This window comes from Muscardinus avellanarius, assembly GCF_963383645.1.
Source record: "Muscardinus avellanarius genome assembly, chromosome: 16".
Lineage (NCBI taxonomy): Eukaryota > Metazoa > Chordata > Mammalia > Rodentia > Gliridae > Muscardinus > Muscardinus avellanarius.
The window spans coordinates 11,712,427-11,738,091 of record NC_137802.1 but is presented as its reverse complement, the minus strand read 5'-3'; the positions used below and the strand labels follow the sequence as shown (position 1 = coordinate 11,738,091).

Below are 25,665 nucleotides of genomic sequence, written 5' to 3'. Positions count from 1 at the left end.
TCATTGGGTGCAGAGCTCTACACAGATCTGGTACTTAAAATGCTGGGGGAGAAAATCAGACTAGAGGGGCAGGTTCCAACTAAACAGGAGACAGGCTTCTGCCACAGGTGGCAGGGAACACCTGAGGATTTCTCTTTTATTTTTAATTTTTTATTGGTGCATTGTTATCATAGTTTTTTTTTTCAGTACTGGGAATGGAACCCAGGGTCATTCTACCTCCAAGATACACACCCAGCTCTATTTTTCAAACTTTATTTTGAAACAGGATCTCACTGAGTTGCAAAGGCCCTCACTAAGTAGCTGAGGCTGTCCACAAACCGTGATCCTCCTGTCTCAGCCTCCCAAATGCTGGGGTGCCACCACACCCAGCTAATTAATCTTAATGGAGTACAAGATGGTGGAGGCATACATGTACACATCACCCAATTAGCCCTTACCCGATTCCCACCCCATTCCCTCGCCCTCCTTCCTTCTCATGTTTGCCTTAGTGATTGACTTTGATATGTTTGTTAATCATGTTCATTAGAGAATCCCCCCCCCGCATCCCCTCGGTTAGACTGCCTTATTTTCTCCCTAGCTTTCACATATTAGGGAGAGCATCTGATTTCTTATTTTTTGTGATTGGCTCATCTCACTTAGCATAATATCCCCTAGTTCCATCCATTTCCCTGTAAATGATGTCATTGTGAGTGGAGCATCGTCCTCTATTTGGCAGTAGCTTTAAGGAGGGACTGGGTAGTAGGAAGATCGATGGCTCAACTCAAGTCAAGGGCTCCATGGGCATCCTTATTGGAGCTGTGAAGGCTCCAGTCTCCCTCCCCTATCAACAATATAAAGCATATCCTTTGCCTGAGACTGTTTCCTATAAGCTAAGCCCCCCCCCCATTTCCTGCTAGGGATGACTGGTTTCAGAGCCTCTCTCTCCTTACCTGTAGGGTATCATATAAGAACAAAAGCTTTAATGAAGCCAGGTCTGGTAGCACGTGCTTGTAATCCCAGTATTTGGGAAGCTGAGACAGGAGGATCACTGGTTTGAAGCTAGCCTCAGCAACTTAGCAAGACCTTGTTTCAAAATAAGTTATAAGCCAGGCATGGTGGTGCAAATTTGTAATCTCAGTACTTGGGAGGAAGATTGCAGATTTGTGGCCCTCAGCTGCGTAGTGAGGCTTTTTTTAGAAATAAAGAATAAAAAAATAGGGCTGGGAGTATATCTTGGAGGTAGAATGCCCCTGGGCTCAATCCTGAGTACCACAAAATTATATATATGGTATGTGTATATATGTATATATATACATACACAGACACAGACATCTTAGACATAGACATAGATTATATATATATATATATATATATATATATATATACACACACATACATATATATGTATATGTGGGGGGGGGTTGGAGGTATAGCTCAGAGGTAAAAATTCCCTGGGTTCAATCTCTAGTACCACACACACACACACACACACACACACACACACACACACACACATTTCAATGAGGTGCTTGGAACAGAGGTGTACCTGTCAGCTCTAGTTGGTACCCATATACCATACAATCAGATAATGAGGATAGTGGTAGCAGTAGATGATAATGATGGTGAGAATGGTGGTGGTGATGAGGGTGGTGGTGGTGATTGTAATGATGATGGTGATGATGATGATGTTAGTGGTAGTAGTAATGACAATGATGATGGTGGTGGTAGTGATGAAGGTGGTGGTGATTGTAATGATGGTAGTGATGGTGGTGATGATGACCATAATGATGATGATAATGGTAATTATATTAGTGGTAATGATGGTAGTGGTAGCAGTAATGATGATAATGGTGGTGATGATGGTGGTATTAGTGGTTGTAGTAATGGCAATGATGAAAGTATTGAGGATGGTGGTGGTGATGACGACCATAATGATGATGATGGTGATGTTAGTGGTCATAGTAACGGTGATGATGAAGGTGCCGAGGATGGTGGTGGTGGTGATAACTAATGATGATGGTGATGATGTTAGTAGTAATGAGGGTTTTGGTATTAGTAATGATGTTGATGAAGGTGGTGAGGTTGGTGGTGGTGGTGGTCATGAGGGTGGTAGCAAGGATCATTACAGTTATCATTCCCTTAACACCACAGATAACAGGTTAAAGAGAAGTGGCTGGCTGGGACACATGGGGAAAGGCGGAGGGCCCCTACCCTGCTTTCACAAGTCTCCTCAACACCCTCACCTGTTCTCAGCTGGACCCCCCTCAGGCTGTATGACCAAATTTAGAGCACTAACCAGTGAGACAGCGCCCACCAGCCATTGCCCTCAATCCTTAGTAGACAGACCAAAATTTTGCCTCAGTATTTTGAAACTGTTCAACATCATGTGCCGTCATGGATTCTCTAAGATCCATTCATTCCCTCTTGTTTCCAGAATTAAGTGAAATAAGTTTAACCTGGAATTCCCGTTCCACTCTGGTTTAGGAACATTCTCAAGAAAGTGGTCTGACAACAGCTTGGGCAAAATCTGAGCTGGTAACATTTCAAATCATGTACCCATCCAAGGAGAAAATTGCACTTAATTATTCACACAGTCATCCAGGCTGGCATATTGGTTCAGAGACGGCACCAGCTGCTGATGGTTCTCCTGCTCACCCTCCCCTCTACCCGTCTCTCCTCGCCCGTCTGTGCTTCTCATCCCACTAACTTCTGCAAAAGCGATTACACTTCAGCGTCTTTGTCGGTGGATATTTTCACGTCGCTGTCAAATTGGTCAAGCAAAATTGCAGATCTGTTTGGGGAAAAAAACTCCATGTGGCAATTCCAAGGGAAATTACTGTGCTGTTTTTAAAATGTATTAGATACTACTGAATTCTTCTCAGCATCTCTTCTTCTATTGCAATCAGCTCCCCAGACCTTGTATCACCTGAGCCTGGGGACATAAGCCCTTGACAAACCCCATCGCCCTGGATCTCTAGCCCCTGACTTCTCCATGCTCTCTGGACAGTTTTCCCGACAACTTTCCACTCTCCCCTTTGGTCCAAGCACTAAGAGTGGTCAGGGTTGAGGTAGAAAGTGCCTAGAAGCAGAAACCCTGCTTGCAAGGGAGCCCACCAGAGCACAGTTCCAAGCACACTAGGCACGGAGAACAAATGCTCCAATCTCAGAGCCAGAGGTATGTCCCAAGTAACACTCTTTCTAAAGGAGCTTAAGGCCTAATGTAAAAAAAAAATGTGAAATCTGAAGAAAAAAAGATTACATAGTGGTGAGTGGGTTGCAGTTCCTGGAGACAGCAGATGCCAATCAATCTGCCATTGCAGAGGGGAGCTTTGAGTGAGCCAGGCAGGATTGTAATAAAAGATGACATTTGGGGCAAAGACTAGAAAAATAGTGACCAGAGGGGTGAAGGGTCTGGAATGGGCCATTTCCCTGTAACAGAAAGGGCATAAGAAAATGCTGAGACCAGCTGGGCATGGTGGTACATGCTTGTAATCCCAACATTTGGGAGACTGAAACAGGAGGATCGCGGTTTGCAGACAGCCTCAGCTACTTAGGGAGGCCCTTGGCAACTCAGTGAGACCCTGTTTCAAAATAAATAATAAAAAATAGAACTGAGGGTGTAGCTCAGAGGTAGAATGCCCCGGGTTCCATCCCCAGTACCGCAAAAAAAAAAAAAAAAAAAAAATGCTGAGACCATCCACAGAGGACTGGGCTAGCCTGAGACTTCCTTCAATGCTATCCCCTGCACAGAGGACGGTGTGAATCTTGCACTGAGTGAGTCAGGGGTGACCTGGCCTGAGCTGGAGGAAGCAGGGATGGAGCCTTCTATAGTCACCAGCTTCCAGTCTAAGAAGGGAAGGACAGTGTTCCCTAGGGAGGAGCCCGGATGGTCAGACAGACACATGGGGCTTGTACTGGTAATAGGATGGATGTAAAGTCAGGGCTGTCTGGCCAGTGTGAACAACAAGGTCCTGTCCCTGTGATCGCCACACTCAGCAAATCAGAGACTGTGCTGCTGAAGCCCAGGTACACATTAGGATGGCGATGTGCACACCTGCAGTCCCAGCCCTCAGGGAGCTGAGTCAGAAAGATCGCAGGTTCGAGTCCAGCCTCAGCAACTTAGTGAGATCCTGTTGCAAAATAAATAAATAAATAAATAAATAAATAAATAAATAAACTGGGCGTGGTGGCACATGCCTGTAATCCCAGTACTTGGGAGGGCTGAGACAGGAGGATCACAGGTTTGCAGCCAGACTCAGCTAACTAATGAGGCCCTCTGCAACTTAGTGAGCCTGTGTTTCAAAATAAAGAATAAGCCGGGCGTGGTGGAGCACACTTGTAATCCCAGCATTCAGGAGGCTGAGACCGGAGGATCGCGGTTCATGGACAGCCTCAGCTACTTAGTGAGGCCCTCCGCAACTAAGTGAGAACCTGTTTCAAAAATTAAAAATAGGTAGGGCAGGGGATGTAGCTCAGAGGTCAAATGCACCTGGGTTCCATCCCCAGACCCACAAAAAAGAAAGAAGAAAGAAAGAGAGAAAGAAAATAAAAAATAGGGCTGGGAGGTGTCGCTCAGAGGTAGAATGCCCCTGTATTCAATCTTTGGTACCATAAAGATAGATAGATAGATAGATAGATAGATAGATAGATATCAAAAAATAAAAAGGGTTAGGGGTGTACCTCAGGTTCAATCCTCAATACTAAAGGGGGAAAAAAAGAACTGTCTGGATCATTCTGGAAAGGAATAATATATGGTCCCCCAACCCCAAGAGATTCAGATTTAACTGATATGGGCTAGGACTTGGACAGTGATCTTTTAAAAAAAAAAAAAACTTTTCACATGGTTCGCATATCCAGCGACTTCAGGATCAGGCTAAAAGGGAAACTATCAAATACAGAAAATAAGCCAGGAGTGGTGGCACACACTTGTAATCCCAGTACTTGGGAAGCTGAGACAGGAGGATCCCAGATTCACAGCCAGCCTCAGCTACTTCATGAGGTCCTCTGCAACTTAGTGAGACCCTGTTTCAAAATAAAGAATAATGGGATGTAGCTTGGAAGTATATTGCCCCTGGATTCAATCCTCAATGCCACAAAATACATAAGTAAATAAATAAGAAAGATATCCTGGAAGAGTAGAGAGTTGGGCTTCACATCAAAGACTGAAGACTGAGCCCAAGGGGTTCTGACTGGTTGGCTGCAGGGGCAGAACATCAGGTAAAGCAGAAAAAATCAGAAGACATCCTCACCCTACAGTTAAGGACGTTGGTATAAAGCTATGAATGGGGGAGGGTCACCTGGATATAAGCAGATGTGGGTAGAAAACAAACAACAATAGCTCAGCAGTTCTGAAACTTTAGCCTGCATCAGGAATACTTGAAAGGCTTAACCTTGTTGAGCCCGGGTGATGATGCCCACCTGTAATCCCAGTACTTGGGAGGCTGAGGCAGGAGGATCACGGATTTGAGGCCAGCATCAGCATCGTACGGAGCCCCTCAGCAACCTAACAAAACCCTGTTTCAAATTCTTTTTTTTAAAAAGGCAGCTGGGGGCTGTAGCTTGGAGGTAGACTACTCCTGGTTTCAAATCCCAGTGCCAAAAAAAAAAGAAGATGCTCCTTGTTGGACTCACAATTTCAGAATCTCTGATTTGTGCACTCTGGGGTAGGGGTTGAGAATTTGACATGCTGAGAGGTGGTGGACAGGTCATTGATATCTTCTTGGCCTCAGCCTCCCAATTGGTGAAATATCTGGCCTCAATCAAGGTTTGACAACTCAGCACTGTTGAAGTGATGGGCTGACCCACTCTTCATTGCAAAAGTCTACCCTGTGCATTGAAAGGAAGCATCTCCAGTCCCTACCTGCTGGATGCCAGCATCTTCCTCCTAGCAGTGTCAACAAAAAGTGCTCCAGACTTCGTCCAATGGGAACAGTGCACAAAATCATCCCTGATTAAGAATACTGGTTTGAATGTACCTTCTTTTTATTTATTATTTATTTATTTATTTATTTATTGGTGGTATTAGGGTTCCTGGAAGCCCTTCTACATCCAGGCTACACTCCCAGACCTATTTTATACCTTTTTTATTTGGAAACAGGGTCTCTTAAGCCAGCGTGGCTGGCTTCGAACCTGCGCCATCCTCCTGTCTCCGCCTCCCAAGGGCGGGGATTACAAGCGTGCGCCACCACGCCCGGCTCTTTTTATTTTTTAATAGTTAATCACATCATCTTTTTCTTATTTTGTAGAAACTACGTATCTGATGAACGTGATTATTTTTAGAGCAAAACATATTACTCTGAACATGTATGGCTAGCCTATGCACCATGAAACCACATTTAAAGTCTATGACAGGTTGTGTGTGTGTGTGTCCTGTAAGAGCATATCACTCAGTGGCATCTTAACCATCATAGTTAGTATAAGTACATTCTGTAATGTTCATCTGAATGATGAGATCATTTAATGATGCAGTTCTTAGAACGCATTCCCATCCTTAAGTGATACCTAACTCTGATGCGAACCTTGTCCACAGCTGACACAGGCGGGCTTGAGGTAAGCAGATAAAACCCTGTGTCTTGGCACCAGATTGCCTGGTTTTCTGTTGGAATTTCCCCACTTACCATGCTGGATATCAGCCAAGCTGCTTCTCCTTCTTCTTTTCTTCTTCTTCTTTTTTTCTTTCTGTTAACCTTTCAATTTGAACCAATTTGAGATGTATAGAAAAGTTGCAAAAATAGTACGGATAGGGTTACCTTATCCCTCCTCTTGCTTCCTCCAGTGTCAACATCTTAAAATAAACACAGGACAGTTGAGCTGCCTTCAGATCCAGTTTCCACTTCTCTAAAATGAGGATCTAAGACCATCCATCTCATATAGCTGTTGAAAGAGTTGAATGGAAAAATTTGGGTAAAATATTCAGATGCACCTGGGACTTATCAAAGGCTTTTAAAAAAAGGCAGTTATGTAGTTGCTAGTGTTGTTATTCCCCGTGGAATGGAGAGAGAGAGAGAGAGAGAGAGAGAGAGAGAGAGAGAGAGAAAGAGAGAGAGAGAATGAATATGAGAAAACATGAATATGTGTTTGTGGTGGTTGAACCCAGGTGCACGCTATCACTGACCTAAACTCCAAGCCCTTTTTATTATGAAACAGAGTCTTGCTAAGTTACCCCAAGCACCTTGAGCCTGCGATCCTCCTGTCTCAGGCTCCCAAACAGTGAGATGACTGGCATGTGCCACCATGCCTAGCTCACAAATTCTGAGTCTTTAGTGGAGAAACAGATCCCCTCGAGGGCTCAGTGTCTCTGGCATCCTTAAGCCATCAATCTGTGCCTGCCTGCGCATGGACATCCTCCTGGCTGGGCTTGCATTTTTTCTGTGTCTTCCCAATCCATCTGCTTCCCCTCCCATCCCCACACAGGCATCCTGAAACCTCTGGACTTTTCCAGAGCTGTTGGACCCTGATCACTGTCACACTGCAGTGGTTCAGTTACTGCTAAAGCATTGAAGAAAGTCTCATCAAATGCCACCCTGCCCTGTAGGAGCCAGGCTCTCAGAGACGTCTGTGAGCACGGATGCTCCGACATTAACCCACATCGTCTAGTCTGTTTAGCATTCTCCCTCAAGGGCCCCCTACAGCATTTTTACACAAAAACACAGATGCCTCCAATCCCAAAGCGCATGGTGAATTCTTGCTGTGTGTGAGGTTTCTGGGCTTTGGTGTTTGGGAAAAGATTGCTGAGTTAGAAACAATAGCAGAACAAGGGTCCGGGGGCTCTAGCCTCAGTCTCCACTCAAAAGGCAGCGGAGCAATTTGGAAATACTAATTAAATTCGATGCTCCTGCTCCCTGGCCAGGAGCATGTGCTATACATTGTATAGGCGGGGGCAAAGGAGGGAACTAGCCTTCACTAGCTGCATAACCTGCAGAGTTATGAGAGGCCCCGGGATTCACAGCAGAACCAGGCTGGGCTGCGAGCCCCTGGCCAAGCAGGAGAGCCAGCCCGGCTTGGCCGGAGTGCTGGATACTGCCGGAGCTGCTACGCCAGTCTGACATTGGTATTCTGCGCGGAGAAGAGAAGTTTCGGTCTCACACTAATTACTGCGAGCTCAAATGCATTCAGTCATCAGAGCTTGGCTTCGGGATGAGAGCTGAATTCTAATAACCGGGCTGTCAGGCGTCCTGGCAAATGCTACCTTAGGGGCAATGGAGACAGCCTTGCCTGGCTGTAGAGGGTCCACCTGCCCTCTCCTGTCTCTCTATCTCTTTGTCATACACATGGGCACAAATGCACACACCCACAGCTTCAGCCCCCTCCTCACACAGCTAGGCTGCCCTTGGCCATTCTACCAGCCTGGACTTCGCAGACACTCTGAAACATAAATTTCCAAACATATTGCCTTACTCTTTTCAGAAAGATAAAAATTACCCAGCCCCCCTGAGCCCTTCCATGGCCCCCTTATTTTTATTCAATGCCCCCCCTTACATCCAAGGGATCGGTCCAACATTCTTCCAGGGGTTGGTATCACTGACTTCGGGAATCTGGGCACGGGAAGTTTATTTAAAACCTCGCACTGGTTCTGAAAATGCGGAGAGGCTTTTTTCGAGATCATTTTGGGTATCTAGAGTCCATATTCCATATTAGGATAGATTTTTTTTCTGAAAAATAAATATATAAATATATGATAGTTTCACCTAAAAAAATAGAAAAAAATATTCTCTGGTAAGAAAGAAAGCAAAAAGAAATATTGAAATGTTATCTTTAAGTCATCAAAAGCTTGGTATCAGACAAATGAAACTGTTATGTGAAATTATCATTTTTAATTTTGGATAAATTGCTATAATACTAGATATCAACCACTAAGCCAAGCATGGGAAGGAGGGATGGGGAGAGAATGGGGTGGGGATCGGGTGGGGGCTGACTGGGCGATGTGTGCATGTAAGTCTACAAAAGTTTGTATCCCACTATGATGTATGAATACAGTGCACCAATAAAAATATAAAATAAAAAATAAAAATAAATAAATAAATTTAAAAAAAGAATAAAAAAATGCAGACAGGCTGAAGCCTCAGAGCCATTTCTGGGGGGCCCCTCGCCAGTGTGTGTGGGTCCCTTGCTTTCTGCCTTCTACTGTGGATCCGTTTTGCATGTGTGTTTGGAAGCACCACGTATGAAAACAAGCGGTGGAGTTTTCATTTTTGCCTCTCTTCCCACGGCTACAAAAGCAATCCATAGCCTTGCTCAAACCAGGTCAAGCTTCAGCTCACATTTCCCTCTGGCTCCAGAGAGCATTTATTTAAGAGTTGAGTCTCTCTGCAGAGACACTCAGCCTTTGAGGGTCTGGCCTCAGCTTAACTGGTTCCTGCCACTCATCCCCATAAACCCAAGCACTTCATCCCTGAAGGAGCCATTGCTTACCTGTGGGGAGCCATTAAGGCCTTCCCCTAGATTAGTATCTCTGACTCAGCTGACTGTCCTTCGCCCAGAGTCAACAAGGTTTGGGGTTATGCAAAGTTCAAAGAGGTCTGAGAGAGGATCAGGTGGTGATGACACGAGGGTACTGATAGGCCTATCTGTAATGTATGTGTTTTGTATTAGTCTTTATTGTATTCTGGTGGTGGTAGCATGAGAATGTTGATTGACCTGTGACTGTATAAATACCTCTGGAAAAACAAACCCAGCGTCGGCACAATAAAGATGAGATTGTCCCAGAAGTTGTGTTGGCCAGGAGGGTCGGCACAATAAAGATGGGACTGACCCAGGCGTAGTCGTCGACCCGTAGGAAATATTGTCCCAAAAACAGGGGTCGACCAGTAGAAATAGTAGGCTGGCGGCTCCCCCACATTAGAATTAAAAAATTCTTCATCCTCACGCCTCTCTTCAGAACCCATACTCTTGCCGGCTGGCTCCGGCACTCACCCTCAGCCTGTGCCATGGGGTCATCCCATTCCGAATCGAGATGATTAATGAAGAGAAGAGCCAGAGCTGGGTGTGGTGGCGCACGCTTGTAATCCTAGTAGTTGGGAGGCTGAGACAAGAGGATCGCAGGTTTGTGGCCGGCTTAGGCAACTTAGGTCCCCTGCAACTCCGTAAGACCCTGTTTCCAAACAAGAAATAAAATAGGGCTCATAGGTAGAGTGCCTCTGAGTTCAATCCCCAATGCCACAAAGAGAGAGAAAAACAAAGAGATCCCCAGTGGCAGCAGTGAGATCACATGAGCAATTTCTGTGCTCTCTGTCTTTGAGTATGTTCTGTGCACCAGGCTCCTCTTTACAGACCCCCTTGACCCAGGAGGTAGGTGCCCGCGCCCTCACTGAGCAGAGGGAAAGAGCTCTGGCTCCAAGATCCGCTTACCTGGACTCAAGTTCTGATGCCTAACCAGCAATCCTGTAACTAATCAAACAACTCCACCTCCCGGTGCTTCTGCTTTATCCCAGAGACCTGGAGCTGTTAGCTTTGGAGCGCCTCCCTGCAAAGATGGCGGTAAGGCTCAAATAAGCTAACACAGGAAAAGCCCCCAGGGGTCGGGACGTGGCTCAGTGGTAGAGCACTTGACCTGCCTGGCACATTCAAGACCCTGGTTCCAATCCCAGCTCTGCCAATAAATACATTTGTATTATTTAGGCAAATATAATAGAATCAGCAGGACTTGCCCCTCGGTGGAACGCAGAAGTGCTCCGAACAGAACCTGGCGGGTGGTCTGTATGAATATGCTTCAATTATTCCTACAAGAGGGAACTCTGACAGTCCGGGAGAAAAGCCTGCTTGCTATTTACTCCTAACCACAGTGACAAATATACAGATGTGGGCAGCCAGGTCGCTTTTTTTTTTTCCTTTTTTGGTACTGGGGATTGAACCTAGGGGCATTCTACCTTCAAGCTACACACTATACTTTTTTTATTTTTTAATTGTTGTTAGTTTTGAAATAGAGTCTCACTGTGTGGCTCAGAATCTTGCTACCTGCCAAGGCTGTCCTTGAATCTGTGATCCTCCTATCTCAGCCTCCCAAAGACTAGGGTTACAGGCGTGTGCCACCACGCCCGGCTAGGGATCCCAGGGCCCTTGCTCTCCCTGCGGTGACAGACTTCTCAGCTTCAGCCTCAGTATCATCTTCTGTTGCTTGGTCCACCAGGTAAAAAGCATCCAAGATGCCATCAGAGATAAGAAGCAGCGGTTCAACTTCCTGGGGGAGGAGATAAGCCTGAATCCTTCCGTGGGCATCTTCATCACCATGAATCCGGGCTACGCCGGGCGCACCGAGCTGCCAGAGAACCTCAAATCGCTCTTCAGGTAAGGGTTTGATCTGCCCCACGCCATGGCCTATTTTCCCACTGAAAACATAAGAAATATACTAGAGAAAATTAGGAACATTTAGAAAAGTGGATTTTTTTAAACCCACTTTTCCCAAAATGCCATCACCAGTAAAATTATATTTTGCACACATCCTTATACACCAAGGGGTGTGTGTGTGTGTGTGTGTGTGTGTGTGTGTGTATTTACATTGCTCTGAATCTCACCACACTGTATAATTACAATGCACCGGTAAACGTATAAAGAATAAAATCAATAAATAAATGCAGAACGTCCGAGATAAAAAGAAAGATGAATAAATACATGTAAATAATTTTTCATAAGAAGTGAAAAATATTTTTTGCCTAATCGTGTGCATTTCTTTCTATTTTCATTTTATACGCTCACAGCTCTACATTTGCGGCCTGTATAGAGCTTCGCATGGTCTTACCTTTCCATTTCATAGTCTATCAACAATCTTCTAGCAGATGTTTTTAATAAGTTTTATTTCACCACTACATATTTTTCTATCAAGTCCATGGCTCACAATGTAATTAACTACTCCCTCGCGGTTGAATATTAAGACTGTTTCTAACATTTAAAATAAATTCATACATAATGCCGTGATGTACATTTTGGTTTATAAATCTTTTTTTTCCTGCATGCATGATTATTTTGTTTGGCTAGCTTCCCAGAAGTGGAATTACCGAGTTAACGAGTAGGAACATTCTTAAGGCTCTTGATCCGCGTTGCCAAATCGCTTTCTAAAAAGCAGAGTACCGAATTACACTCCTCCCAGCTATGCATAGGAATACCTCTTTTTCTTTCACCCTGGCCACCGTGCTTATTGCTACGTTTTCAAATCTTCTTTTTTTTTTTTTATGAAGAAACACAAATGCATTTCTTAGCAGGACCTGGAGCCTACAAAGAGAACACTGAAGCTGAAGGATGCCTCCTCCTGCCCCCTGATTTTCTGCTTCCTGAACTTTTGCTTCAGACTCAGAGATCTCAGTCAACTATGGCAAAACTGCCTGTCTCATTTTGGAACTGGGAGCTCTGTGCTCTCTGGAGAGGAGAGACAAAACTTTCGTGGATTTGGGGATCCTGGGGAAGACCAGCAGGCAGTTCCCTGTAGCTTTTCACCTTTATTACTTAAGGTGAAATAGCCCTTTACCTTTTATTACTTACTTACTTACTTACCTATTTATTTATTTATATACTTATGTACTGAGGATTTGATTTTTGTTGTTTTCATTGTTATTTGCGGGTCTGGGGATGGAACCCAGGGGCATTCCACCTCCGAGCTACACCCCCTGCCCTATTTTTTATTCTATTTTTATTTTTTTGAAACAGAGTTTCACTGAGTTGCAAAGGGCTGCACTAAGTAGCCGTGATCCTCCTGTCTCAGCCTCCCGAATGCTGGGATTACAAGCGTGTGCCACCATGCCTGGCACAGCCCCTCACTTTTAAAGTATACCAGTTGAGGCAAATTCCTGAGTCATAGGCATGGTTTGGGCGTCTCCTTATACCAGCAGGTCCCACTTTAACCACGGCATATTGGTATGTTAACCAACATGTTGTGTTAACCACCAGTATGTCTGAACTGCCACAGAATACTATACCTTTTGCTGTTTATTTACAGAGTATTTACCAAGTAAGCTTTGTGTCACCAACAATAATGTAGGTAGTTATCACCCAAATAAGAAATATTCCTTACATTTTTTTTTATCTTGGATTTAAAGGGAACTGTTGTAGTACATCCAGGCAGCTATAGCGGAATAGCATAGACAAGTGGCCCCAAAGGCAGATATTTTATTTTTTAGGGTTCTAGAGGCCCCAAGTCTGAGTTCTGGGTGCTAGCATGGTGGGTTCCAGTGAAGGTCTGAGTTGGGGTGTCAGATGATTACTTATCTTTGTAGCCTCAGATGGCAGAAACCAGGCCTCTTTTATTTATTTTTATTTATTTGTTTTACTTACATTTATTTATTTATTTATTATTGGTACTTGGAATTGGACCCAGGAGCATTCTAATTCCAAGCTATACCCTTAGCCCTTTATGGTTTTTATTTTGAAACAGGGTCTCACTTAGTTGCTGATGGTGGTCTCGAACCTGCGATCCTACTGTCTTAGCCTCCCAAGTACTAGGATTACAGAGGTGTACCACTGTGCCCAGTGTCTGCCCTCTTATTATAAATGCACTGACCCTATTCATGAGGGCTTCCCCTCCTCACGAAATCACTTCCCAAAGATCCCATTTCCTAATGCCATTATCCTGGAGGGTAAGACTCCACCATATGATTTTTAGGACAAAAATATTCTTTTGTGTGTGTGGTACTGGGGGTGGAACCCAGAGGCTTTCTACCTCCGGGCTATACTCCCAGACCTATTTTTTTATACTTTATTTGGAAACAGGGTCTCACTAAGTTGCTGAGAGCCTCACTAAGTAGCTGAGGCTGGCTTCAAACCTGTGCAATCCTCCTGTCTGAGCCTCCCAAGCATGGGGATTACAAGTGTGCACCACCACATCTGGCTGGAGGACACAAATATTCTGACCATAACAGTCTATAACATATATTCATAAAAAGAAAATTTGGAAAAATTAAGGTTTTTTTTTAACACTAGGGATTGAACCCAGGGACATTCTACCTCTGAGCTACACCTCCAGACCCTTTTACTTTTTGTTTTGAAACAAGGTTTTCAGCTGAGGGTCTCGCTAAATGACTGAGGCTAGCCTCAAACCTGTGATCCTCAAATCTCAGACTCCCAAATACTGGGTGTGCGTCACCACACTTGGCTGCGAAAACATTTTTTAAAACAGTAAGCACGAACAGTCTCCTTATGCATTTAATCCTCACAAAGACCCTCTGAGATGGGAACTATTTGTTTCCCCAGTGAGAAAATGACAAATCCAGCAAACTGTGCAGGGTAGTGACCCTGGTTACTAGAGGCAGCTCATAGCCCAATCAGCAAATGCAATATGAGAATTTGCACAGGGAGTCTCTGCTTCTCCCCAACCCAGCCTTATCAACCAGGGATAAGCATCACCGCTCAGCATTTTTCTTCCAAAACTGTGTTGCTGGAGTATTTCTTTCTCAAATCTGGGATCCCACCCTGTGTTGTCTAGCATCTTCAGTTAATTAATGTTTTTTCCAACTCACTTAATAGATTTCCTCCCACAGCAATATCACCTTCTGTGGCCTTGTTGTACCCTCTTGTGTGGATGCATATCTAACCTTCTGTTCAGGCCACCAAATAATTTTGAGAATCGAAGTCGTTTGGGTGGATCCTTTGAATCTGAATGCAACGTGAAAATCACTTCAAGGAAAAAGGTGTGCTTGGATGTAACGATGTGGACAAATTTGCCATTGGTATAAGGAAAATACAGTTGAAGGGATAGAACAGTATTAGCCTCCAACGGCACAACACCTAGTCAATTAATAAACAAATCACTGTAAAAATCAGGTATTTCTAGTGTCAGAGCTTCAAACGTTGCATTAAGTGTTTCTATAGAGACTAAAACGCCCCTTCTGAATTCTCACGCTTACCGCTTCGGGTCAACATGGAGTTGGTAGGTACCTACCTCAGACCTCAGCAATAGAAGGGGTTTGGGGAAGCGAAGTAGGGAAGGGAGGAGTGAGAATTGAAAAAGGACACAGCTCAACTAAGGGTACATCCATACAAGATTTGCCCATCTCACTAACACAAATGGGGAGGGAAGAAAGAATAAATACACCAAGTGCTGTGTGCTGGTATGCTTATATCACTCTGAATCTCATTATGATGCATAATGATGCATAATGGCACCAATAAAAGTATAAAAAATCAGAAACCCCAAAAATTTATTGAAGCAATAAAAATTTATATTTATATCCAAATAAAGAGAGAATAAGCCCTCAGTGTCTGGGGTTTTGGAGGAGACACCATCTTGAGATGAAAACTAGACAGACTCTCATTGTCTTGTAGACAGCCAGTGAGTCGCAATTCCTCCATCATAACCCCAGTCTAGTCTAGACAGTTTGCATCATTAACCATGCCTGTGTAAAGCACACAGGTCTCAAGATATAAGACCTGAGCTGTGGCCCCTGCTCTGCCCAATCTGCTAGCATTACCCATCACCTTGGGTAAGACAGCGCGCTTCCTTTATCTTTAGTTTACTCACCTCTTAAATTGGAAGACTCAGGTGAATTCATTGCAGTGGTCCTCCCATGAGCTCCACGTACGATCTTAGCTGGTGTCTCCCGTCAACCCTTGGTTGGACAACTGTCTTGGCCTTTGTCTCCCTGCACCCAGGCCCTGTGCGATGGTCGTTCCAGACTTTGAGCTGATCTGTGAGATCATGCTGGTGGCAGAAGGATTTATCGAAGCTCGGTTGTTAGCCAGGAAGTTCATCACCCTTTACCGGCTGTGCAAAGAGCTTCTCTCCAAACAGGTAGGAGAGAAGCTCTGTTTTTGTTTTGTTTTCTGAGTCGGGCTGGTAAGGATGCGAGAAAACAGGAGCCTTATACGCTGTTAGTGGGGCTGCAGGCTAGGCAGTTTCTCAGAAGGCTGGAAATGGAACTACTCTATCTGTGATCCAGAGATACCACTCCTAGGGATGTTTCCAAAGGAACTGAAATCATAATACTATAAAGATACATACATGTTTATAGGAACTGATTTTTTTGTGTGTGGTACTAGGGATAGAACCCAGGGGCATTCTACCTCTGAGCTACACCCCCAGCCCTATTATTTAGTCTTTATTTGGAAACAGGGTCTCGCTGAGTTGCAAAGGGCCTCACTAAGTAGCTGAGGCTGTCCGTGAACCGCGATCCTCCTGTCTCAGCCTCCCAAGTGCTGGGATTACAAGTGCGCGCCACCACACCCATCTGGAACTAGTTTTTAGACTCCTTTGCTCAGAGTTTGAAAGCCTCCAAGATGGAGGCTATAAGCTCAGCCTGTACCTTCTCCAAGAGCTTATATAGGTCCCTCTTTGACAATCCCCCCCCCACCCTATGAATGGATAAGGAGTAACCAGATAGGTTTGAAAATAGTCAATATATACTTGGACCTCTAAAGAAACCCTTTGGATTTACCTCGCCCCCGAAACCCAACACCTTGTATGGTCCATGTCTACCTTGCTGTCATCAGTGCTAGAAAATTAAATAACCCCAGACCAGGACCTAGAACTCTGTGGTCAGGCTTTTCTAAGCCATTGATCTTCTCTTGTGCCTCTGCCTGTGCTTCAGAAGTGACCAGTGACATCCCAGGCATGGTGGCACATGCTTGTAAGCCCAGTACTTGAGAGGCTGAGACAGGAGGATCGTTGGTTCATAGCCAGCCCCAACTACTTAGTGAGGCCCTCTACAGCTTAGTGAGACTCTGTTTCAAAATAAAGGATCAAAAAAAAATGGGGCTGGGCATGGTGGCACACGCTTGTAATCCCCACTCTTGGGAGGCAGAGACAGAAGGATCGCGCAAGTTTGAAGCCAGCCTCACTGGCTTAAGAGACCCTATTTCCAAGTAAAAATATAAAAATAGGTCTGGGAGCATAGCCCGGAGGTAGAAGGGCTTATAGGAACTCGAGTACCACAAAAAAAAAAAAAAAATGGGATGGGGTGTGGCTTGGAGATAGAATGTCCCTGGATTCAGGCTGAGACAGGAGGATTGAGGCTTGAGGCCAGCCTCAGCAATTTAGTGAGGCCCTTTGCAATTTAGTGAGACTCTGTTTCAAAATTTAAAAAAAAAAAAAATTGGGCTGAGGATGGAGGTAGAACGCCCCTGTGTTCTATCTCTAGTACTATACATAGCTATACCAGTACCACTAAAAAGAAAAAAAAAGTGACCAGTGACCCATGTTATCTATAACTTGGTAGCTAAGCAGGTGATGCCCTGTATCCCGGCCACTCTGGCCTAACCCTGAGTCCCCGCCTTCAGGATCACTACGACTGGGGCCTGAGAGCCATCAAGTCTGTGCTGGTGGTGGCAGGATCCCTGAAGCGAGGCGACCCGGCCCGGCCTGAGGACCAGGTCCTGATGCGCTCACTGAGAGACTTCAACATCCCCAAGGTCGTGACCGATGACATGCCCGTGTTCATGGGCCTCATCGGGGACCTCTTTCCCGCCCTGGATGTCCCCCGGAGGAGAGACCTGAACTTCGAGGCATTGGTCAGGAAGGCGGTTTTGGATCTGAAACTCCAGGCTGAGGAAAACTTTGTGCTTAAGGTAAGTGAGGCTTCCCCAATCCTCAAAATTTCTCTGTCTCTTCATTCTTTTCTTAAACAATGGGCTCTCTGTTCATCCTTAATCCAAGAGTTTCTTTAGATGTACGGATATATATCGAGTTACAAGTTCTTCATTGAAACCCACAATGTATAATGCATAGTAAGAAACACAGGAAGAAGATGGAGGAGCCCTTCCCGTGTGCATCAAGAGAACACCAACACATTTCGCAGGAAACACCTGTCATCCCAGTCCCTGGGAGGCTGAGACGGACGCTTGAGGCTTGAGGCCAACCTCAGCGATTTAGTGAGGCCCTTTGCAATTTAGTGAGACTCTGTTCCAAAATTAAAAAAAAAAAAATTGGACTGAGGATGGAGGTAGAATGCCCCTGGGTTCTATCCCTAGTACTATACCTACGTACACACACAAGAAAGAAAAGAATAAAAAAGAAAAAGGAAGGAAGGAGGATCACACAGGTTCGAAGCCAGCCTCAGCTACTTATTGAGGCTCTCAGCAACTTAGTGAGACCCTGATTCCTAGTAAAATATAAAATAGGTCTGGAAGTATAGCCCGGAGGTAGAAAGCCTCTGGAATCCATGCCCAGTACTACCAAAAAATAAAATCCATTTCTAACTAACCTGGTCTCTGTCTATCCTTCTAGCATGACTTCCTCCATAGAATTCATCTCTAACCAGTCCTGGTCCATGCGTATCCCTCTAGCGTGACATCCCCCATAGAATCAATCTCAACCAGTCCTGGTCCCTGCTGTCCTGATGGCTGTCTTTGCCTCTAGCTTGGTACCCCCTATAGAATCCATCTCTTCCTGTCCTGGTCCTTGTCTATTCCTCTAGTGTGGCATCCCCTATAGAATCCATCTCTTCCTGTCCTGGTCCCTGTCTATTCCTCTAGTGTGGCATCCCCCATAGAATCCATGTCTTCCTGTCCTGGTCCATGTCAATCCTTCTAGTGTGGCATCCCCCATAAAATCCATGTCTTCCTGTTCTCGTCCCTGTCCATCCTTCTAGTGTGACATCCCCCATAGAATCCATCTTTTCCTGTCTTAGTCCCTGCATATCCCTCTAGCGTGGAATCCCCCATAGAATCCATCTCTAACTGTCCTAGTCCCTGCCTATCCCTCTTCCGTGGATTCCCCATAGAATCCATCTCAACCTGTCCTGGTCCATGCATATCCCTCTACCGTGGAATCCCCCATAGAATCCATCTCTTCCTGTCCTGGTCCCTTTCTATGCCTCCAACGTGCCATCCTCCATAGAATACATCTGTACCTGTCCTGGTCCCTACATATTCCTCTGGCGTGACATCCCCCAAAGAATCCATCTTAACCAGTCCTGGTCCCTGCGTATCCCTCTAGTTTGACAATCCCCATAGAATCTATCTCTACCTGTTCAGGTGCCTGCGTATCCCTCTAGTGTGACATCCCCCATAGAATCCATCTCTTCCTGTCCTGGTCCCTGTCTATACCTCTAATGTGACATCCTCCATAGAATTCACCTCTTCCTGTCCTGGTCCCTGTCTGTCCCTCTAGTGTGACATCCCCCATAGAATTCACCTCTTCCTGTCCTGGTCCCTGCTTATCTCTCTAGGTGGCATTCACCATAGAATTAATCTCTTCCTCTCCTGGTTCCTGCGTATCCCTCTAGCGTGGCATACTCCATAGAATCCATCACTTCCTGTCCTGGTCCCTTTCTATCCCACTAGTGTGACATCCCCCATAGAATCTATCTCTTGCTTTCCTGGTCCCTGACTATACCTCTAGGTGGCATTCCTCATAGAATCCATCTCTTCCTGTTTTGGTCCCTTTCTATCCCTCTAGTGTGACATTCTCCATAGAATTCATCTCTTCCTGTCCTGGTCCTTGCTTTTCTCTCTAGTGTGACATCCCCCATAGAATCCATCTCTTTCTGTCCTGATCACTGTCTATACCTCTAGTGTGGCATCCCCCATAGAATCCATGTCTTCCTGTCCTCGTCCCTGTCTATCCCTTTAGTGTGACAACCCCCATAGAATCCATCTCTTTCTGTCCTGGTCCCTGTGTATCCCTCTAGCGTGGCATTCACCATAGAATCCATCTCTTCCTGCCCTGATCCCTGGATATACCTCTAGTTGACATCCCCCATAGAATCCATTGTCTTTCTGTCCTGGTGGCTGTCTATCCCTCTAGTGTGGCACACCCTATAGAATCCATCTCTTCCTGTCTTGGTCTGTGTCTATTCCTCTAGTGTGGCATCCCCGATCGAATTCATCAATTCCTGTCCTGGTCACTGCATATCCCTCTAGTGTGATATCCCCCATATAATCCAAATCTTCCTATCCTGGTCCTGGTCTATACGACTAGTGTGACATCCCCCATCGAGTCCATCTCTTCCTGTTCTGGTCCCTGCTTATCCTTCTAGCGTAGCATTCACCATAGAATCCATCCCTTCCTGTCCTGGTCCCTTTCTATCCCTCTAGTGTGACATCACCCATAAAATACAGCTCTTTCTGTCCTGGTCCCTTTCTATCACTCTAGTGTGGTATCCCCCATAGAATCCATCCCATCCAGTCCCGGTCACTGTCTATCCCTTTAGCATAGCATCCCCCATGAAATCCAACACTTTCTGTCCTGGTCCCTTTCAATCCCTCTAGCGTAGCACCACCTGTAGAATCCATGTCTTCCTGTCTTGGTCCCTGTCTATACCTCTAGTGTGACATCCCCCATAGAATCCATCTATTCCTGTTCTGGTCACTGCATATCCCTCTAGCGTGGCATCCCACATAGAATCCATCTCTTTCTGTCCTGGTCCCTTTCTATCCCTCTAGTGTGACATCATCCATAGAATCCATCTCTTTCTATCCTGGTCCTTGCGTATCACTCTAGTGTGGCATCCCAAATAGAATCCATCTCTTTCTGTCCTGGTGTCTGCGTATCCCTCTAGCATGGCATACCCCACAGAATACATCACTTCCTATCCCTCTAGTGTGACATCCCCCATAGAAATAACTCTGTCCTGGTCCCCAGCTATACCTCTAGGTGGCATTCCTCATAGAATCCATCTGTTTCTGTCCTGGTCCCTTTCTATCCCTCTAGTGTGACAACCCCCATAGAATCCATCTCTTCCTGTCCTGGTCCCTGTCTGTCCCTTTAGCGTGGCATCCCCCATAAAATCCAACTCTTTCTGTCCTGATCCTTTTCTATCCCTCTAGTGTGGTATCCCCCATATTATTCATCTCTCCAAGTACTGGTCCCTGTCTATCCCTCTAGTGTGATATCCTGCATAGAATCCATCTCTTCCTGTCCTGATCCCTATCTATACCTCTAGTGTGACATTCCCCATAGAATCCATCTCTTCCTGTTCTGGTCCCTGCGTATCCTTCTGGCATGGCATTCACCATAGAATCCATCCCTTCCTGTCTTGGTCCCTTTCCATCCCTCTAGCTTGGCATTCCTCAAAGAATCCATCTCAACCTTTCCTGGGTCCTGCATATTCCTCTAGCGTGTTATCCCCAACAGAATCAATCTCTAACTGTCCCGGTCCCTGTGTATCCCTCTAGCGTGCCATCCCCCATAGAATCCATCTCAACCTGTTCTGGTCCCTGCATTTACCTCAAGCATGGCATCCCCCATACAATCGATCTCTTTCTGCCCTGGTCCCTTTCTATCCCTCTAGTGTGACATCCTCCATAGAATCCATTTCTTTCTCTCCAGGTCACTTTCTATCCCTCTAGTGTGACATCCCCCATAGAATCCATCTCTTCCTGTTCTGGTCACTTTCTATCCCTCTAGTGTGACATCCTCCATAGAATCCATCTTTCTGTTCTGGTCCTCACGTATCACTATAGCGTAGCATCCCCCATAGAATCCATTTAATCCAGTCCTGGTCCCTGTCTATCCCTCTAGCGTGGCATCCCCCATAGAATCCATCTCAACCTGTCCTGGTCCCTGCATATCCCTCTAGGGTGTTATCCCCCATAGAATCCATCATTAACTGTGCAGGTCCCTGTGTATCCCTCTAGCATGCCATCCCCCATAGAATCCATCTCAACATGTCCTGGTCCCTGTGTGTCCCATTAGCGTGGCATCCCCCATAGAATCCATCTCTTCCTGTCCTGGTCCCTTTCTATCCCTCTAGTGTGACATCCTCCATAGAATCCATCTCTTTCTGTCCTGGTCTTTGCATATCACTCTAGCGTGGCATCCCCCATAGAAGCTATCTCTTCCTGTGCTGGTCCCTGTCTATTCCTTTAGCATGGCATCGCCCATAAAATATAACTCTTTCTGTCCTGGTCCCTTTCTATCCCTCTAGTGTGGTATCCCCCATATAATCCATCTCTTCCAGTCCTGGTCCCTGTCTATACCTCTAGTGTGACATCCCCCATAGAATCCATCTCTTCCTGTTTTGGTCCCTGTGTATCCCTCTAGCGTGGCATTCACCATAGAATCCATTCCTTCCTGTGTTGTTCCCTTTCTATCCCTCTAGTGTGGCATCCCCCATAGAATACATGTCTTCCTGTCCTGGTTCCTGTGTATCCCTCTAGCATGGCATTCACCATAGAAACCATCTCTTTCTGTCTTGGTCCCTATCTATTCCTCTAGTGTGGCATCCCCCATAGAATCCATGTCTCCCTGTCCTTGTCCCTGTCTATCCCTCTAGTGTGACATCCTCCATAGAATCCATCTCTCTGTTCTGGTCCTTGCATATCACTCTAGCGTGGCATCCCCCATAGAATCCATCTCTTCCTGTCCTGGTCACTGCATATCACTCTATTGTGGCATCCCCCATAGAATCCATCTCTTTATGTCCTGATACCGGTCTATCCCTCTAATGTGGCATCCCCCATAGAATCCATCTCTTCCTTTCCTTGTCCCTAAATGTCTATAACTCTAGTATGGCATCCCCCATAGATTCCATCTCTTCCTGTCCTGGTCCCTGTCTATCCCTGTAGTGTGGCATCCCCCATAGAATCCATGTCTTCCTGTCCTCATCCCTGTCTATCCCTCTAGTGTGACATCCCCCATAAAATCCCATCTGCTTCCTTTCTTAGTCCCTGCATATTCCTCTAAGTGTGTTAGCCCCCATAGACTCCATCTCAGCCTGTCCTGATCCCTGTGTATCCCTCTACCGTGGCATCCCCCATAGAATCCATCGTAACCTGTCCTAGTCCCTGTGTATCCCTCTAGCGTGGCAACCCAATAGAATCCATCTGTTCCTGTCCTAGTCCCATTCTATCCCTCTAGTGTGACATCCTCCATAGAATCCATCTCTTTCTATCCTGGTCCTTGCATATCACTCTAGCGTGGCATCCCCCATAGAATCCATCTCTTCCTGTCCTGGTTCCGGCGTATCCCTCTATCATGGCATACCCCATAGAATCCATCACTTCCTGTCCTGGTCCCTTTCTATCCCTCTAGTGTGACATCCCCCATAGAATCCATCACTTCCTGTCCTGGTCCCTTTCTATCCCTCTAGTGTGACATCCCCCATAGAATCCATCTCTTTCTGTCCTGGTCCCTGTCTCTTCCTCTAGTGTGACATCCCCCATAGAATCCATCTCTTCCTGTCTTGGTCCCTTTCTATCCCTCTAGCTTGGTATCCCTCATAGAATCCGCCTCAACCTCTCTTGGTCCCTGCATATCCCTCTAGCATGTTATCCCCAACAGAATCCATCACTAACTGCCCCGATCCCTGTGTTTCCCTCTATGTGGCATCCCCCATAGAATTCATCTCTTCCTGTCCGGGTCACTTTCTATCCCTCTAGTGTGGTATCCCCCATATAATCCATCTCTTCCAGTACTGGTTTCTGTCTATCCCTCTAGTGTTATATCTCCCATAGAATCCATCTCTTCCTGTTTTGGTCCCTTTCTATACCTCTAGTATAGCATCCTCCATAAAATCCATCTTTTTCTCTCCTGGTCCTCATGTATCACTCTAGCATGGCATCCTCCATAGAATCCATCTCTTCCAGTCCTGGTCCCTGTCTATCCCTTTAGCATGGCATCTCCCATAAAAATCCAACACTTTCTGTCCTGGTCACTTTCCCTCTAGTGTGGTATCCCTCATATAATGCATTCTCCCAGTCCTGTTCCCTGTCTATCCCTCTAGTGTGACATCCCCCATAGAATCCATCTCTTCCTATTCTGGTCACTACATATCCCTCTAGCATGGCATTCACCATAGAATCCATCCCTTACCATTCTTGGTCCCTTTCTATCCCTCTAGTGTGGCATCCCCCATAGAATACATCTATTCCTGTCCTGGTCACTGCATATCCTTCTAGTGTGGAAACACCCATAGAATCCTTCCCTTCCTTTCCTGGTCCCTGTCTATCCCGTTAACGTGATATCCACCATATAATCCATCTCTTCCTTTCCTGTTCCCTGTCTATACCTCTAGTGTGACATCCCCCATCGAATCCATCTCTTTCCGTTCTGGTCCCTGCTTATCCTTCTAGCGTGGCATTCACCATAGAATCCATCCCTTCCTGTCTTGGTCCCTGTCTATCCCTCTAGCGTGGCATCCCCCATAGAATCCATCTCAACCTGTCCTGGTCCCTGCATATCCTTCTAGGGTGTTATCCCCCATAGAATCCATCACTAACTATGTCAGTCCCTGTGTATCCCTCTAGCGTGCCATCCTCCATAGAATCCATCTCAACCTGTCCTGGTCCCTGCATGTCCCTCTTCATGGCATCCCCCATAGAATCCATCTCTTCCTGTCCTGGTTCCTTTCTATCCCTCTAGTGTGACATCCTACATAGAATCCATCTTTCTCTCCTGGTCCTAGCATATCACTCTAGCGTGGCATCCCACATAGAAGCAATCTCTTCCTGTCCTGCCATCTTTCTCTCCTGGTCCTAGCATATCACTCTAGCGTGGCATCCCACATAGAAGCAATCTCTTCCTGTCCTGGTCACTTTCTATCCCTTTAGCGTGGCATCCCCCATAAAATCCAACTCTTTCTGTCCTGGTCCCTTTTTATCCCTCTAGTGTGGTATACCCCATAGAATCCATCTCTTCTAGTCCTGGTCCCAGTCTATACCTCTAGTGTGACATCCCCCATAGAATCCATCAGAACCTGTCCTGGTCCCTGCGTATCCCTCTAACATGGCATACCCCACAGAATACATCACTTCCTATTCCTCTAGTGTGACATCCCCCTTATAAATATCTCTTTCTGTCCCAGTCCCTGGCTATACCTCTAGGTGGCATTCCTCATAGAATCCATCTTTTCCTGTCCTGGTCCCTGTCTATACCTATAGTTTGACATCCCCCATAGAATCCATCACTTCCTGTCCTGGTCCTGTCTCTCCCTTTAGCGTGGCATCCCCCATAAAATCTAACTCTTTCTGTCTTGATCCTTTTCTATCCCTCTAGATGGTATCCCCCATATTATCCATCTCTCCCAGTACTGGTCCCTGTCTATCCCTCTAGTGTGCTATCCCTCATATAATCCATTCTTCCAGTACTGTTCCCTGTCTATACCTCTAGTGTGGTATCCCCCATAGAATCCATCTGTTCCTGTCCTGATCCCTGTCTAAACTTCTAGTGTGACATCTGCCATATAATCCATCTCTTCCTGTCCTGGTACCCGTCTTTCCCTTTAGCGTGGCATCCCCCATAAAATCCAACTATTTCTGTCCTGGTCCTTTTCTAACCTTCTAGTTTGATATCCTGCATAGAATCCATCTCTTCCTGTCCTGATCCCTGTCTATACCTCTAGTGTGACATCCCCCAGAGAATCCATCTCTTCCTGTTTTGGTCCCTGTGTATCCCTCTAGCGTGACATTCACCAGAATCCATCCCTTCCTGTCTTGGTCCCTTTCTATCCCTCTAGCGTGGCATCCCCCATAAAGTCCATCTCAACCTGTCCTGGTCCCTGCATATCCCTCTAGGGTGTTATCTCCCATAGAATCCATCTCTAACTGTGCGGGTCCCTGTGTATCCCTCTAGCGTGGCATTCCTCCATAGAACCCATCTCAAATGTCCTGGTCCCTGCGTGTCCCATTAGCGTGGCATCCCCCATAGAATCAATCTCTTCATATCCTGATCCCTTTCTATCCCTCTAATGTGATATCCCCCATTGAGTCCATCTCTTCCGGTTCTGGTACCTGCTTATCCTTCTAGCGTGGCGTTCACCATAGAATCCATCCCTTCCTGTCCTGGTCCCTTTCTATCCCTCTAGTGTGGTATCCCCCATATAATCCATC

At 45.9% G+C, this 25,665-nt stretch overlaps 1 protein-coding gene across 1 annotated transcript in view; it reads left to right on the top strand.

Annotated features, from left to right (window-relative positions):
* Positions 1 to 25,665, top strand: part of DNAH9 (dynein axonemal heavy chain 9) — a gene marked incomplete at both ends in the record, with an annotated part of 402,526 nt that overhangs the window by 131,390 nt on the left and 245,471 nt on the right. The window contains 3 exons of the mRNA XM_080712788.1: positions 11,105 to 11,262; positions 15,553 to 15,691; positions 17,176 to 17,463. Of these exons, the coding sequence (XP_080568914.1) occupies positions 11,105 to 11,262; positions 15,553 to 15,691; positions 17,176 to 17,463 (585 nt within the window). The remainder of the gene's footprint in view (positions 1 to 11,104; positions 11,263 to 15,552; positions 15,692 to 17,175; positions 17,464 to 25,665) is intronic.